The 12763-nt window shown below is 39.9% G+C and overlaps 1 protein-coding gene across 1 annotated transcript; it reads left to right on the top strand.

Annotated features, from left to right (window-relative positions):
• The first annotated feature begins 402 nt into the window (after positions 1-402).
• On the top strand, positions 403-10922 carry LOC147132570 (triple functional domain protein-like). The gene is made up of 21 exons (XM_086014122.1): positions 403-543; positions 1350-1542; positions 1763-1909; positions 2426-2534; positions 3325-3440; positions 3530-3655; positions 4367-4561; positions 4677-4792; positions 5302-5368; positions 5451-5560; positions 5771-5840; positions 5920-6015; positions 6089-6181; positions 6991-7102; positions 7193-7383; positions 7462-7560; positions 8896-9008; positions 9336-9435; positions 9527-9704; positions 10212-10304; positions 10386-10922. Exons 2-21 carry the CDS (start codon positions 1381-1383, stop codon positions 10667-10669), a joined length of 2577 nt encoding a protein of 858 aa, XP_085870248.1. The 5' UTR covers positions 403-543; positions 1350-1380; the 3' UTR covers positions 10670-10922.
• Positions 10923-12763: the final 1841 nt, after the last annotated feature.

The raw sequence follows: 12763 nt of genomic DNA, 5'->3' as shown, positions 1-12763 counted from the left end.
GGTGGGGCCAGAATATGGCTAATGTGGGTCAATTTAATAATTTACTAAAAACTTAAAAGTTTATATATTTTTTTTCATGAATCTCATTGTGTGGGCAACCTGTCAATCTGGGTGGGGCCTGCATGGCTCCGCCCCTACTTGTCTCCAGCGTTATACTTTTGTGTGATTTGGTCCAATTTCCAACTGTTATAGTTTTTGTTTTATTTTTTTTAAATAAAATATATTTTATTTTTAATTCTGACATAAAATATACAATAATTACTCCCACCGCATTTACATTTACATCACATTTATTACCTGTTGGGCAAGTCGTGTGGAGGTCACAGTGCGGATGACGTCACGATCGCCTCTTTGATCAACTGAAAACTGCGCATCCGATGACCTTATAGAGTGGAGGAAAACACAACAGTTCCCCATTCTTTGCGTTGCCGTGGTGGAGCACACACGAATATCATCCAAAGGCAGAAACTTTTCTTCCCGACTACTTTTTTGGACTCAAACCGCTTGGATCTAAACCTCCTGCAAACTTTTGACAAACTGAAGGTGAGTTGGAAACTTTATTCAGCAATTACTGCAATCTAAAGATGAACCTGTTACCTGCACCTGTTACCGGGACAAGTTTTTGTGATACTTTTGATGAGATCCTGACTTTTCTAAATTCTCTGCGTGTGTTTTTAATTTTTTTGCCAAGTAAAATATGTCTTTCGAATATCAAATTGAATGGGTAATGCCCGGGAGTTGGCAACCGTTACAAGAGCTTCGCAAACGTTCTCTTTCATTTGTATGCTACTGTTACAAACTTTTAAATTATTTTTCTTATCATTTAACGTCCGTTTCGACGGAAAATAGCCGCGCTTGTGTATCCGCGGCCGCTTTCCAAACCGCCGCGTTTTAACGGTCGCCGTACGTTAAGCCATTCAGTTGGAAGACTGGAAATGTGTTTATTTCACTTTTGCCTTTTATTTTTTATTTTTGGCGTCGTCTTAAACAATTTGCGACGTTTTATCTGCGGTGATATTTTTTTTTTTCCATTACTGTTAAGCGTTAAGCGTTATTGGACTTTCTCCGTTGTCTGCGATGCTAGAAAACCGCAGTGACATTTACATCACGTGCAATTAATAAATTGGAACGTATTTGTTTAGTTCCATGTTCAATTTTACGTACTGCACTTTATGACAGCACTGATTTTCTGTTGTGTGAGTTGAGTAAGCGATATCTTGAAGCGGGGCCGAGGAAAGAGACAAAATAGCGCTAATATTTTATCATGGGGAAAAAAAAAAAAAAAAAGATTGCAATTTGGGGGAAAATGCTGCCGCACCAATCGTCGGGTCTCCACTTTGCGCCTACAGGAGACCCTCCAGATTGTCGAGCACCTGGCCTATGTTCTGCTCTTGGATTCGGAAAAACAGGCATCACCGTATGGACCTGATCAAAGATTGCGCCGAGGACTCAGCATCCAACTGGCTGCAGCTCTTGCGCCAAACGGAGGACAAACTCAAGCTGGTTGTCGCTTCCGTGGCCTTCTGCAAGACCTCAGAACAAGTAGGACATGCGTTACATATCAATGTCCGACATTAGATTATATATCGCGATTATATATCGTGAATTAATTTGACGGCTATTGTCAACATATATTCAGAAAAAAAGGTCACCGTCTAGAAATGATGCTTTTATGGGCTTTAAGAAAAACACCACTGGGGTGGTATTCCCCATTATAGGCGGGAAATCCAATCATGAAAAGAGTTCATTTCTCCCTTGCCAGGTGGGTCGTTTGTTGGAACGTCTGGAGCAGGAGTATAAGGGGGAGGAGGACTGTTGCGGAGGAGCGGACGAACGTGACCCCAACTTTGAGACGGATTTGACCCTCAGGATCAGTAAACACCTGCATCAGAAGGAAGTCTTCCTCAAGGTTAAAAATGACACCATGGAAATAGAGTTGCAAAAAAAACATCCCAAGGGATGTAACCATTCGTTGAAAATCGATTTCAAATCGATTTCAACCGCTTAAAATAGGCATCGATGTGATGAAAGAATCGATATTGGAATTTGGATCAGTAAAGGTTTTGTAATGAGTCAAATCTATTGTACGTTTATTTATTTTAATGTTTAGTTCCGGCACTAAGAAAACACTGATAAGACCAAATGTAGTTAAACGGTCAAAATGATTATGATTTTACAAATGATTTTTGGGGGGTTTACAAAAAGTTACTGTTTGTAACAAGGAGAAAGTGCAGACGTTAAAATAAAAACATCTTTTGGTCTTGAAATGACTCATTCATTTTGTTAAAGGAAATTTTTTTTTCAAAGAAATCGAGTTGAAATCGGGAACTGAAAATCGAAAATCAATCGAATCGAGGCTTGAGTGAATCGTTACATCCTTGTCGTTGGTGCACCTCTAAATGTAAGTGTTTGTCATTTTTTTCAGGCGTGCTCTCTGGTCAGAGGAATCGCGGATATCTTCCTCAAATACATGGAAAGGAACAACGGCAGCGTGGAAATGAGTCAAGTCGAAACATCAGAGCAACAAGTTAAAGGTCAGTTTGGACAAGTCATGAATCAATTAATTTATTTATTAGCCAAAATGAAAGGATTTATATTTGCCATAACCGAATATTGGCATAAAAATGTGGTACTTACACCAATGATCAATGTAACAATGAATCAAAAATCAATCTAAACTGCTTAAAATATTTATTGATGAAAAAAATTCATAATCGAATAATCGATTCGAGTCAAGACTCACGAGTGTTGCGTTTATGAACTCGGACATCTCAGCGCTCGCAAGCCCTAAACAGCAACACCTAAGAAAAGACAAAACCTACCTAGGTCCTTAGAACATACTAATGTAGAGTGCTAAAAAAATGATGCTCCTCCTAATCTGAAAATCGAAAATCGAATCGAATTGGGGCTCGAGTGAATCGTTACATCCCGAGTCATTATCAATATTTCACTAAATGTTGATCAAAAACAAGCCAGAAATAAGTAAAAGGTATATTCAATATTATTGTTAGCGACTGTAACATTATCCACGGTTTGAATATCAATATTAAAAATAGCACTAAAATGACTCAGTGAAAATGTGTTGAAGATAAACTTAAATTAGAATAGTAATTGAATTAATTAAAACAATAATATGGGATTCTTTTTTCAAGGTCCCACGTATTTGAAAAATAAATAATAAACAATATTAGCTTGATTACACGTAAACGAAGGAAAGGCAAACCATGACTTCATATGAACGAGTTGTAAACTTCTACATACATATAGTACATATATAAATATTTGCCCGAATGCTAACGTGTTAGCGTTATTGTATTCCCGCAGACATCCTTGATGGCCTGCTGGAGAGAGAAACTCGCGTCCTTCACTTCTGGAACATGAGGGAGCAGAGTCTGGAACAGTGTCAGCATCATGTGGCATTTGAACATCGGGCCAAACAGGTGGACGAGTTAGAAAACACACGTCCGTCTCTTACGTGCGGCGTCTTCGCACGCTCGACCAGAAACATCACGCGTTTGTTTGTTTTTAGTTGCTGGGGAGGATTCACGACCTAAGCGAGCTTTACCAGGCCACGCGTCGCCGCACTGACGCAGGCTTGGACGGCTGCGCGCAGGAGCAGGAGAAAGAGCGCGAGGACTTCCACGTCATCGCCAAGGTGGGTTGCGCCTCACACGCCCACCTCGGTAGGCTCGGGCTGAACCGTTTTGAAAAAAAAAAAAAAAATTGCCCCCCCAATATTGTGATTCCACGGAGCCCCTAAAGTGACATGGGGTGAAAAAACATTGAAATATGTTACTCATTAAGACAAGAAACTTTCTTGTCCTAATGAGAAACTTTCCCGTTCTAATGAAAAAGTTTTTAGGAGGTAGTATTGCTGGCTCTATGCAACGGGAGAGGTAAGATTTTTTTTTGTTGTCCTCATCATCACCAAGGATGAGAAGGTTTCTCGTTTGGATGAGAAAGTTTCTCGTTTGGATGAGAAAGTTTCTCATTTGGATGAGCCATTTAAATTTTCAAATTTAAAAATTGTTTTTCCCACCCCAATGTCACTTTAGGGGCTCCATACTACGTCTCCCGTTGTTTGGAGACAGCAACGCTGCCTCCTAGAAACTTTCTCATTAGAACGAGAAAGTTTTCTCGTTAAGATGAGAAAGTTTCTCATTTGGACGAGATAGTTTCTCGTCCTAATGAGAAACATGTTTCAATTTTTTTTCCCCCTCCATGTCACTTTAGGGGCTATGCACGATTGCGATTTAATATTTGATTATTTTTTTCAAGGTCTTCCTCCCATGTATTTTTTCATTTTCAATTTTATCCAATTAATTGTTCAGCCCTAAAGCAAACATGCAAAAATGCTCCTCTGCAGGAAACAGAGGAGTGCGTGAAGCTGCTCATCCAACTGGCGGACAAGTACAGTGACAAAGGTCACATTCACGCCTTCGAGATGAAGAAATGGGCAACGGACGTGGACAATTGTTACCAGGATTTTTCTGCGCTAATGGACAAGCACAGCTGCAGCCTGGAGCCAACTTTGGCTATCCGGGCTGACACCTGCGAGGCCGTAAGTCGGATTTGGCTGTTACCGGCTATCAAGCCTGTTCGATTTTATTCGGTCGGTAGAATATTTTACTTGGATCCCGACGAGTAAGACAAATATTGTGTCTCTCCTTTGTCAGAGTGAGGAACTCCAACAGGATATCATTCCTGACACAGCTCCGGGGTCAGACGTCAAGCTGAGGGATGACGACCATGAGGTCAACGAGGAGAAAAGAAAAGCTGCACGCAAAAAAGTGTATGTGACTAGTTATACCATTTGTGACATTGAAGACACAGTTGGCTGCTTTATTGATTAAAGCTAGGGATGTAACGATTCACTCAAGCCCGATTCGGTTTTCGATTCGATTTTTTAAAAATCGCTACAGAGTTCCATTCAAATTGATTATCTGATTGATCAGTTTGAATCGATTTTTAATCGATTTTCGATTCGATTTTTTAAAAATCGCTACAGAGTTCGATTCAAATCGATTATCCGATTAATCAGTTTGAATTGATTTTTAATCGATTTTGGATCAGATTTTTTAAAAAATCGCTGCAGAGTTTGATTCAAATCGATTATCCGATTAATCAGTTTGCATCGATTTTTAATCGATTTTCGATTAGATTTTTTTTTACTTGCTGCAGAGCTCGATTCAAATCGATTATCCGATTAACCAATTTCTAATCGATTTCCGATTAATCGTTACGTCCCCTTCCGCTCGGTAACCGCAGACACAATCATGGTTTGTTTCTGCTTTCGCTTAGGTTCATCGTGACAGAGCTGATTCAGACGGAGAAGGCCTACGTGCGAGACCTGCGCGAGTGCGTTGATGTGAGTTTCGCTTCTGCTTGCATGGATTTTTTTTTTCTTAACTCTACAAGGAACACAATCAAATCTTTGTGATTTCATGCAGACTTACCTGTTGGAGATGACCAACGGGGGGGAGGATGTCCCTCAAGCAATCCTCAATAAGGAGCACATCATCTTTGGGCACCTGCAAGAAATTTATGAATTCCACCAAAGGTAAGCATCAGACTCTGTTATTGGCTTTCTGACAGGAAAAGAGTTTGTCTACTCAGAAAAAAAAAAAAAGAGCTACGATGCTGTTGTTATAGCTCCTCCTAGTGTTCAATTAGCTCACATTCAACAAAAAAAAAAATTAGAGCACTTACTCATGAACGATAAGGTGTGCGCAAATGTATCAATCAAATTCCATGACCTTTCATTTTTCAGCATCTTTCTCAAAGAGCTCGAGAAATATGAACAAATGCCGGAAGATGTTGGCCAATGCTTTGTCACATGGGTATGTATCACTTTCGCTATAATCATATTGATAAATGAGCCCGAAAGAACCGTGATCATTTTTTGTTTTGTTTTTGTAGGCTGAAAGGTTCCAGATATATGTGGAATACTGCACGAACCAGCCAAACTCCTCTCAGCTCATCGTGGAGGAGCAGCAGGCTGTGAATTTTTTTGGTGTAAGTTAAATAGCAAGATCATTAAAGGACGTGATATTTCTTTGTCTTACGTTCCTTTCGCTTCGTTAAACAGAAAATTCAGAGGAAGTACCAACTGGCCAACTCAATCCTGTCCTACCTGATTAAGCCTGTGCAGAGAATCACCAAATATCAGCTCCTGCTAAAGGTAACGCCCAGTGAATTGGCAATTTTTGTCATCGTTTAAAATCAGCAGTGTTTTTAAAAACTCCTTTCCTAGGGACACAAAAAGAAAAGCGACACCTAACAAATAAAGCCAAACACAAGAATTAAACATTGGAAATTGAAACAGTGACCAAACATGCTCAACAATACCATATGATTTTGTCTATAGTTAGCTAGCTTAATGCCAACACATAATGCGAAACACAGTTAGGCTAACGGAAATCAGCATAGATGTAAAGATGATTATAAACCTTCAGAGAACTGATACTTTAACTCAGCAGCACCTACAAACAAAGATAACAACACTTCGATTCACTCAAGCCCCGATTCGATTTTCGATTTTTAATTCCCGATTTCAATTCGATTTTTTTTTTTTTAACAAATTGAATGGCTCATTTCAAGACCAAAAAATGTTTTTATTTTAACATCTGCACTTTACAAACCTTAACTTTTTGTAACTCCCCCAAAAAATCACAAGTCAAATCATCAGTGTTTTGTTAGTGCCAGAACTAAACATTAAAATAAATAAATGTACAATAGATTTGACTATTATCATTACAAATACTTTAGCGATCAAAATCTCAATATTGATTCTTTTAATTTTCATATCGATGCGTCTTTTGAGAAGTCGATTTTAAATCGATTTTCGATTAATCGTTACATCCCTACAATGCGTATATTCTCTGCGCTGTGTGGGAGCAACAAATAATGGCTCTCACAGTCCACAACATCTCAGCCACTCTCCTCCCTATGATAAGTTGTGAATACTCAATTTATTAACTAATTTTTTAGGACCTGCTAAACTGCTGCAAAGAAGACAAAAAACAGATCCAGGACGCCCTGGAGGTGATGCTGAACGTTCCCAAGGTGGCTAACGACGCCATGCATCTTTCCGTGCTGGAAGGTGACTGAACACGGACGCGGAGGAGCACGCACACCTTGGTTAATTGTTGAGCTGCCATTTGTTTACGTTGCCACCTCTCTCCTCTCTCAGATTTCGAGGGAAACATTGAGTCGCAGGGCAAGCTGATCCACCAAGATCCCATCCTGGTGTGGAGGCCAAAATCGCTGACACACAAGCTCCAAAAGAGACACCTTTTCCTCTTCCAGATGTCCTTAGTCTTCAGCAGGGAGGTCCAGGACGCCCACGGCAAAAACAAATACATCTATAAGAGGAAACTCATTGTGAGTCCTTCTTGACGCACTTTTCGTCGACTTTATGTGACGTTCCTAGTAAAGAGTTTCATTCCGTTTTCTCCCCAGACCTCCGGGTTAGGTTTGACGGAGCACATTAAGGGAGACCCGTGCAAGTTTGCCCTGTGGACGGGTCGCACGCCGACATCGGACAAAATTGTTCTTAAGGTTAGGCGCTCCTCCTTTTTCCTTTTCCTCAAAACAACTTTAAGATTTCACCCACATGGCATTTCCACTAACTGTGCTAATTAGAGATAGACCGATATGTTTTTTTCAGGGCCGATAGCGATACCGATTATTAGTAGACGAAGAGGCCGATAACCGATATTTGGAGCCGATATTTATTTTCGGTAAAAAGGAAAATATTGGCATCAAAAAATAAAACTAATTAACCCATTCATGCAAAGTGGTCACAACAGTGGACAGCTATTTAAAAGTTGCTTTCGCCTATATTAATTAAACTAAAAATTATATTTATATTTTAAATAATAACATTAAATCATAATTAATGCATGAAAGGTTAAAAATATTTTTCTAAATTTAGATTCATTAATATTGGCGAAAGCAACTTTTAAATAGCTGTCCACCGTAGTGACCACTATGCATGAAAGGGTTAAAATTCTTAACTTTGTTGAAATGCCTTTACACGTATTTGTTGAACATTTTTGCATAACAGATTTGCATAATGTTGATGTTATTTATTATTATACATTTTTGACAATATGCATCTTTGTCTTTGTTGTAAAATTCTAACAAAGTTCAGAGAGCTCCCAGGGTCATCAGCATGTCCTCAAAAGTTACTCAAAAACTTAAACAATTGCTCAACTATAGTTTACGACAGTAAATTAAGTTCTCCAAAATTTAAAAATAACAGAAATGTTAAAATTTCACTTGTCTTTGTTTTGACTCCAAACAAAACCAAAAGGTGCAGAGTGTTCCCAGGGTCAGTTAGAATCTCTAATAAAGTTAACTGAAAATGTAAACAAATAGTTCCTTTCAAAGTAACACAGTTTTAAGTTGATGTATTATCGGCCATCACGTTTTTGAAAAAGGCAGATACCGATATCCATCAAAATGCCGGCCGATAATCGGTTTATCCTTAGTACTAATTAGGGATGTAATGATTAATTGAAAATCAATTTAAAATCCATTTAAACTGTTTAAAATATGCATCGATGCAAAAAATTACGATCGAATAATCGATTCGAGTCAAGAGTCACCTGGTCTTGTGATTCTAAAAAAATAAATAGAATCGAAAATCAGGAACTGAAAATCGAATCGGGCCTTGAGTGAATCGTTATATCCTTAGTTACTAATATGATATATATCATGTTATTGTTCACTTTTGGGCCTTATTTTCATTCCCATAGTTAGTCTAGTGCCAAGCGCAATTCTATATGCGCATGGGTGGAATTTTTTTTTTGGGTTGCTTTTTTGCTAGACTTTGCACAGGTAGAATTGGGCCTAACGGGGCATTTTTGCTTTTGTCCTCCTAATCAATAGGCACCCAACATTCAGCGCAAGCAGGAATGGGTCCAGTATATCAGGGAGGTGATCCAGGAGCGCACCATGCACCTGATGGGGGCACTCGAGGAACCCTTACTTAAGGGCCAAAGGTAAGTCAGAAAATTGTTTGGCGGCAGTGAACACAACCAATAAGCAGCAATTGGTCAAAAAATAGCTTTCAAGCTATTTATTGCCGCTCCCAGTTTAAATTTACTGTCAAACTAAACGAGAAACAACAACAACTTTGTCTACATGTATTTGTGTAGCCTTTCAGTCCACTAGCTTCATGCTAACGCTAATTAACATTCATGTTGTGGTGCTACAGCCCTTTGGCAATGGATTGAACACAAACAGCGCAGCAACACATGTGCGCAGACGATAAAACAGTATCCGCAGTCACATTTGAAACCAGAATTTGAGAAAGTGTTGTGTTTTAGGGATGAAGAAGATCTCGATAGTCAAAGTGAACGCAGCAGTCGAGCGGACACAAGCTCCCTGGCCTCACACTCATCCGAGGACACAATTGACAGTGGAAAGGTGAGGCACTCTCCCATTTCATATATGACAACACGCTCTCACGCGGGGTGGTTTATAAATCTCGCTTCACTTCCTTCCGGGTGTTTCACAGCTCTCCAGCAGTTGCGAGCTGACGACGGTTCCGGAGCGCTGCCATGACAAGCCCGAATTGTGTCCGGTGAACACCGCTGACGGTTCGGAGACCCCGGAGGACTTGGGGACCTGCTCCAAGCCTAGCATTGCGCAGTCCCGCTGCTCCGTGAAGATAGAGGGCATCTTCAAGAACAAAGGTAACAAGGCGTTCAATGGGTTCTCAGTAGGGATGTAACGATGAATCGAAAATCGGCGAAAAATCGATTCAGCGATTTGAATCGAGACAAATCGAACTCGGACATCTCAGCACTCACAAGCCCTATACAGCAATACCTAACAAAAGACATAACATACCTAGATCATTCAAATATACTCATTTAGAGTGCTAAAAAATGTTTACATTTTTTTCCATTCCAGATGCATGGCACATTTCGAACGTGTAGATCAAATAATGCGCTTGCGCCAAACATTATTGAAAATTGCGTTTGTGGATGGCTGCAGCACCACACTAGCGCACGGTCGCGATTTTTAAAAAAAATCGAATTGAAAATCAGGAAATGAAAATGGAATCGGGGGCTTGAGTGAATCGTCAAATCGAAAATGGAATCGGAGCTTGACTGAATCGTTACATCCCTACCTAATGTTGTAATCTTTTTTTTTTTTTTGGACAAAAACTTCATATTTAATTCCATACTCCTTTTCAGAGTGCAACAATGACTACTTGATGCCAAGATCTTCTGATACACTCAAGCGTGGTCACAGGATGAGCTGTGCTTCGCCGGCGCCCAAAGGATCAGGTGTGTGAAATGGCATCGCATTGTATTTACTCTCGTCAACACGGTTTTCTTCTTTGTGACGTTGCGCGCCGTGTCTCGTAGGCAGGACACGGCAAAAGTTGCTCGCCAGTCTGGGGGTCGGCAAGGCCGACGGCCACGTGACGAAGCCGGCCCAAGAGCGCAGGAAAAGCGACGAGGAGATGCAGGGCAACGAGCTCGACCTCAACTTGGACTGCGGCGGCGCCGCCCTGTGGCGAGGAGGATCGCGACAAAGCTCCGGACTCAGTGGCGGCTGCGGCCAAGAAGCGAAGATTGCGGTCTGCCATTTTGGGGGACCCTGGTTAACGCCTGGTTCAAGGCATGGCCGTGGCCATTCGGCAGCATAGCCTGCAACAGCCAGACTCTCAGAAAAATAGGCGGAGCCAAAGGTGGAACCGGAGGGAATTTTCTGCACTCAGGATTTTAAAAAAATGGAGTTCCAAAAAAAAAAAAAAAATCATACTGGCCATTTTCCCCAATCAGAAGCCTAAAGAAACTCTTTTGTGGAAAAGACGCTAAGTCCTATGGCAAATTCACATTGAGTCACACTTTGACATCATACCAACATGAAATGAAAACACAAATACATTTTTTAGTCACGTTCAAGTGATATTTTTGTTTATTGTACAGTTATTGATATTGTTTTTAAGTTGTGTATTTTATTAAATAAACTGCCCTTGGCATGTGTACAGAAAGTTTTTGGTCACGTTTGTGTGGACTTGGATTGGGAGAATAGTTTCGTTTTTACCTTTTAGTGCTTCTGTAGCATTTATTTTCTCTTTTCAGAAGTTTTTAACATTCCACTCCGTTTTAATTTCTCCAGGTTTTGATCTTCTTTCAGGTAGGATGACATCACCATTTTTACCAGTTCAAAGACTGTTCATCACCTCAAAAGCAGTTAACATTGAATTGAAATGTATTCTCTCCTCACATGGTCCCCTTTCTCTTTTAAAAAAACAACATTTTTTTTCAGTACCTTTCAATATTTTCAACTTTTACAGGTAAAAATTACTTTTCAATTTTTTTCTTTATCGCTTGAGTTCAATTTTATGGTTTGATCGTCGCCCGTAGGGCTTAACCATTTAAGACATCGTGTTTTATTGTGAAAGGCCTACCAGGAAGTTTCTAGGTGGCTATGTGTTAGCTTGTGAGAAATGAAGAGACGCAAAGTCGTTCGAGAAGCGCTAAACGTGTCGCTTGAATCCATGCGACAGTAAAATGGAATGATGATTTAGTTTCCATTGTGTTATGGTTGGGATACCCTACCGCTCGACAACTTATAGGCATGATTTTCTGCGAGCTTTATATGCTAGTCACAGGCAAAAGCAATGGATTGTTTTCACCCGCTGACGCGCGTTGCATCGTGGGTATTACCAGAAATGCCCGGATATTCGGAATTGTCCATACATTCGGACTACAGACTGAAAATAATTAAGACAGTATGGAGTCTGACTGGGTGTTATTTTATTCATGTGGAGTTAATGTGATGGTGTAGTATTTTTTTAATTCACTATAGTCGGTATTTTTTCTCCTACAGCTTTAAAGTTTTGTCTTTACAGTGGCAGTCGATGGAGTTTTGAGTTCAGTGCAAATATTATTGTCGTCCACTTGGAGTCGCCTTCCTCATATAAATTGTGTTCCTTTTGATGCAGTGCAAATAAAGTTTATTCTTTCCACGCTTACAAACGAGGCATATTGTGTATTTTATTCCAACGTCATTATAGCAATATAGTCGCACTTTGTTGATCCCGAGACAGACGAACGCGAGGCTACTCTTGCGTACTATCACTCTGCCAATAAGTTCATTATAAATAATTAAATATTCTAATGTGCAAAGTAGGTCAGGAAGTCCACAGGCATTTAGTTGGTTTGTGCATTCTGTTGGGCACATTATATGCATGCAAAATAAAATGATTATTCACACTGTATTTTCTGGAATGGAATATACAGTTTTCGAAAATAATGTTAATTAGGGGATGGGACGATACTCCTTCCGAACACGCAATTGTCAAGGTTAAGTAGTACAGTATGCCTTTGTTTAGCGACAACATCCGTTTCATATTCAAATGAACTAACTTTAGCAAACGATATAGTGCATGTCACAAGCTGGACTGCGATGGAGTTGTACTAGACGCAGAGAAAAAAAATGTTGTCATCCATTTTCACTGCTGCCGTATACGTGAGCGTGCCCTTTCTTGGGTCATTTTCATGCAGATACGTTTATTGGGGGAAAATAAATAAATTATTTCAACAAATATGCAGCACTGACGTTTGCTATCATCGCTGTAACCACTCAACGCTGTAGGTTTAAATTTAGGGTGAAGCCAATATGAAAATGCAGAAAATGATCAAATCCGATTTCGACAATGGATAATACGTACTGTCATTCGTTTTAAATTAACATGGCTCTCCGTTCAGACGCAGACAACAACATTACTATC

This window comes from Filicampus tigris, chromosome 18 (assembly GCF_054856515.1).
Source record: "Filicampus tigris isolate MCC_2025a chromosome 18, RoL_Ftig_1.0, whole genome shotgun sequence".
Lineage (NCBI taxonomy): Eukaryota > Metazoa > Chordata > Actinopteri > Syngnathiformes > Syngnathidae > Filicampus > Filicampus tigris.
The sequence above is the reverse complement of the archived record's forward strand: the minus strand, read 5'-3'. Positions and strand labels throughout refer to the sequence as shown.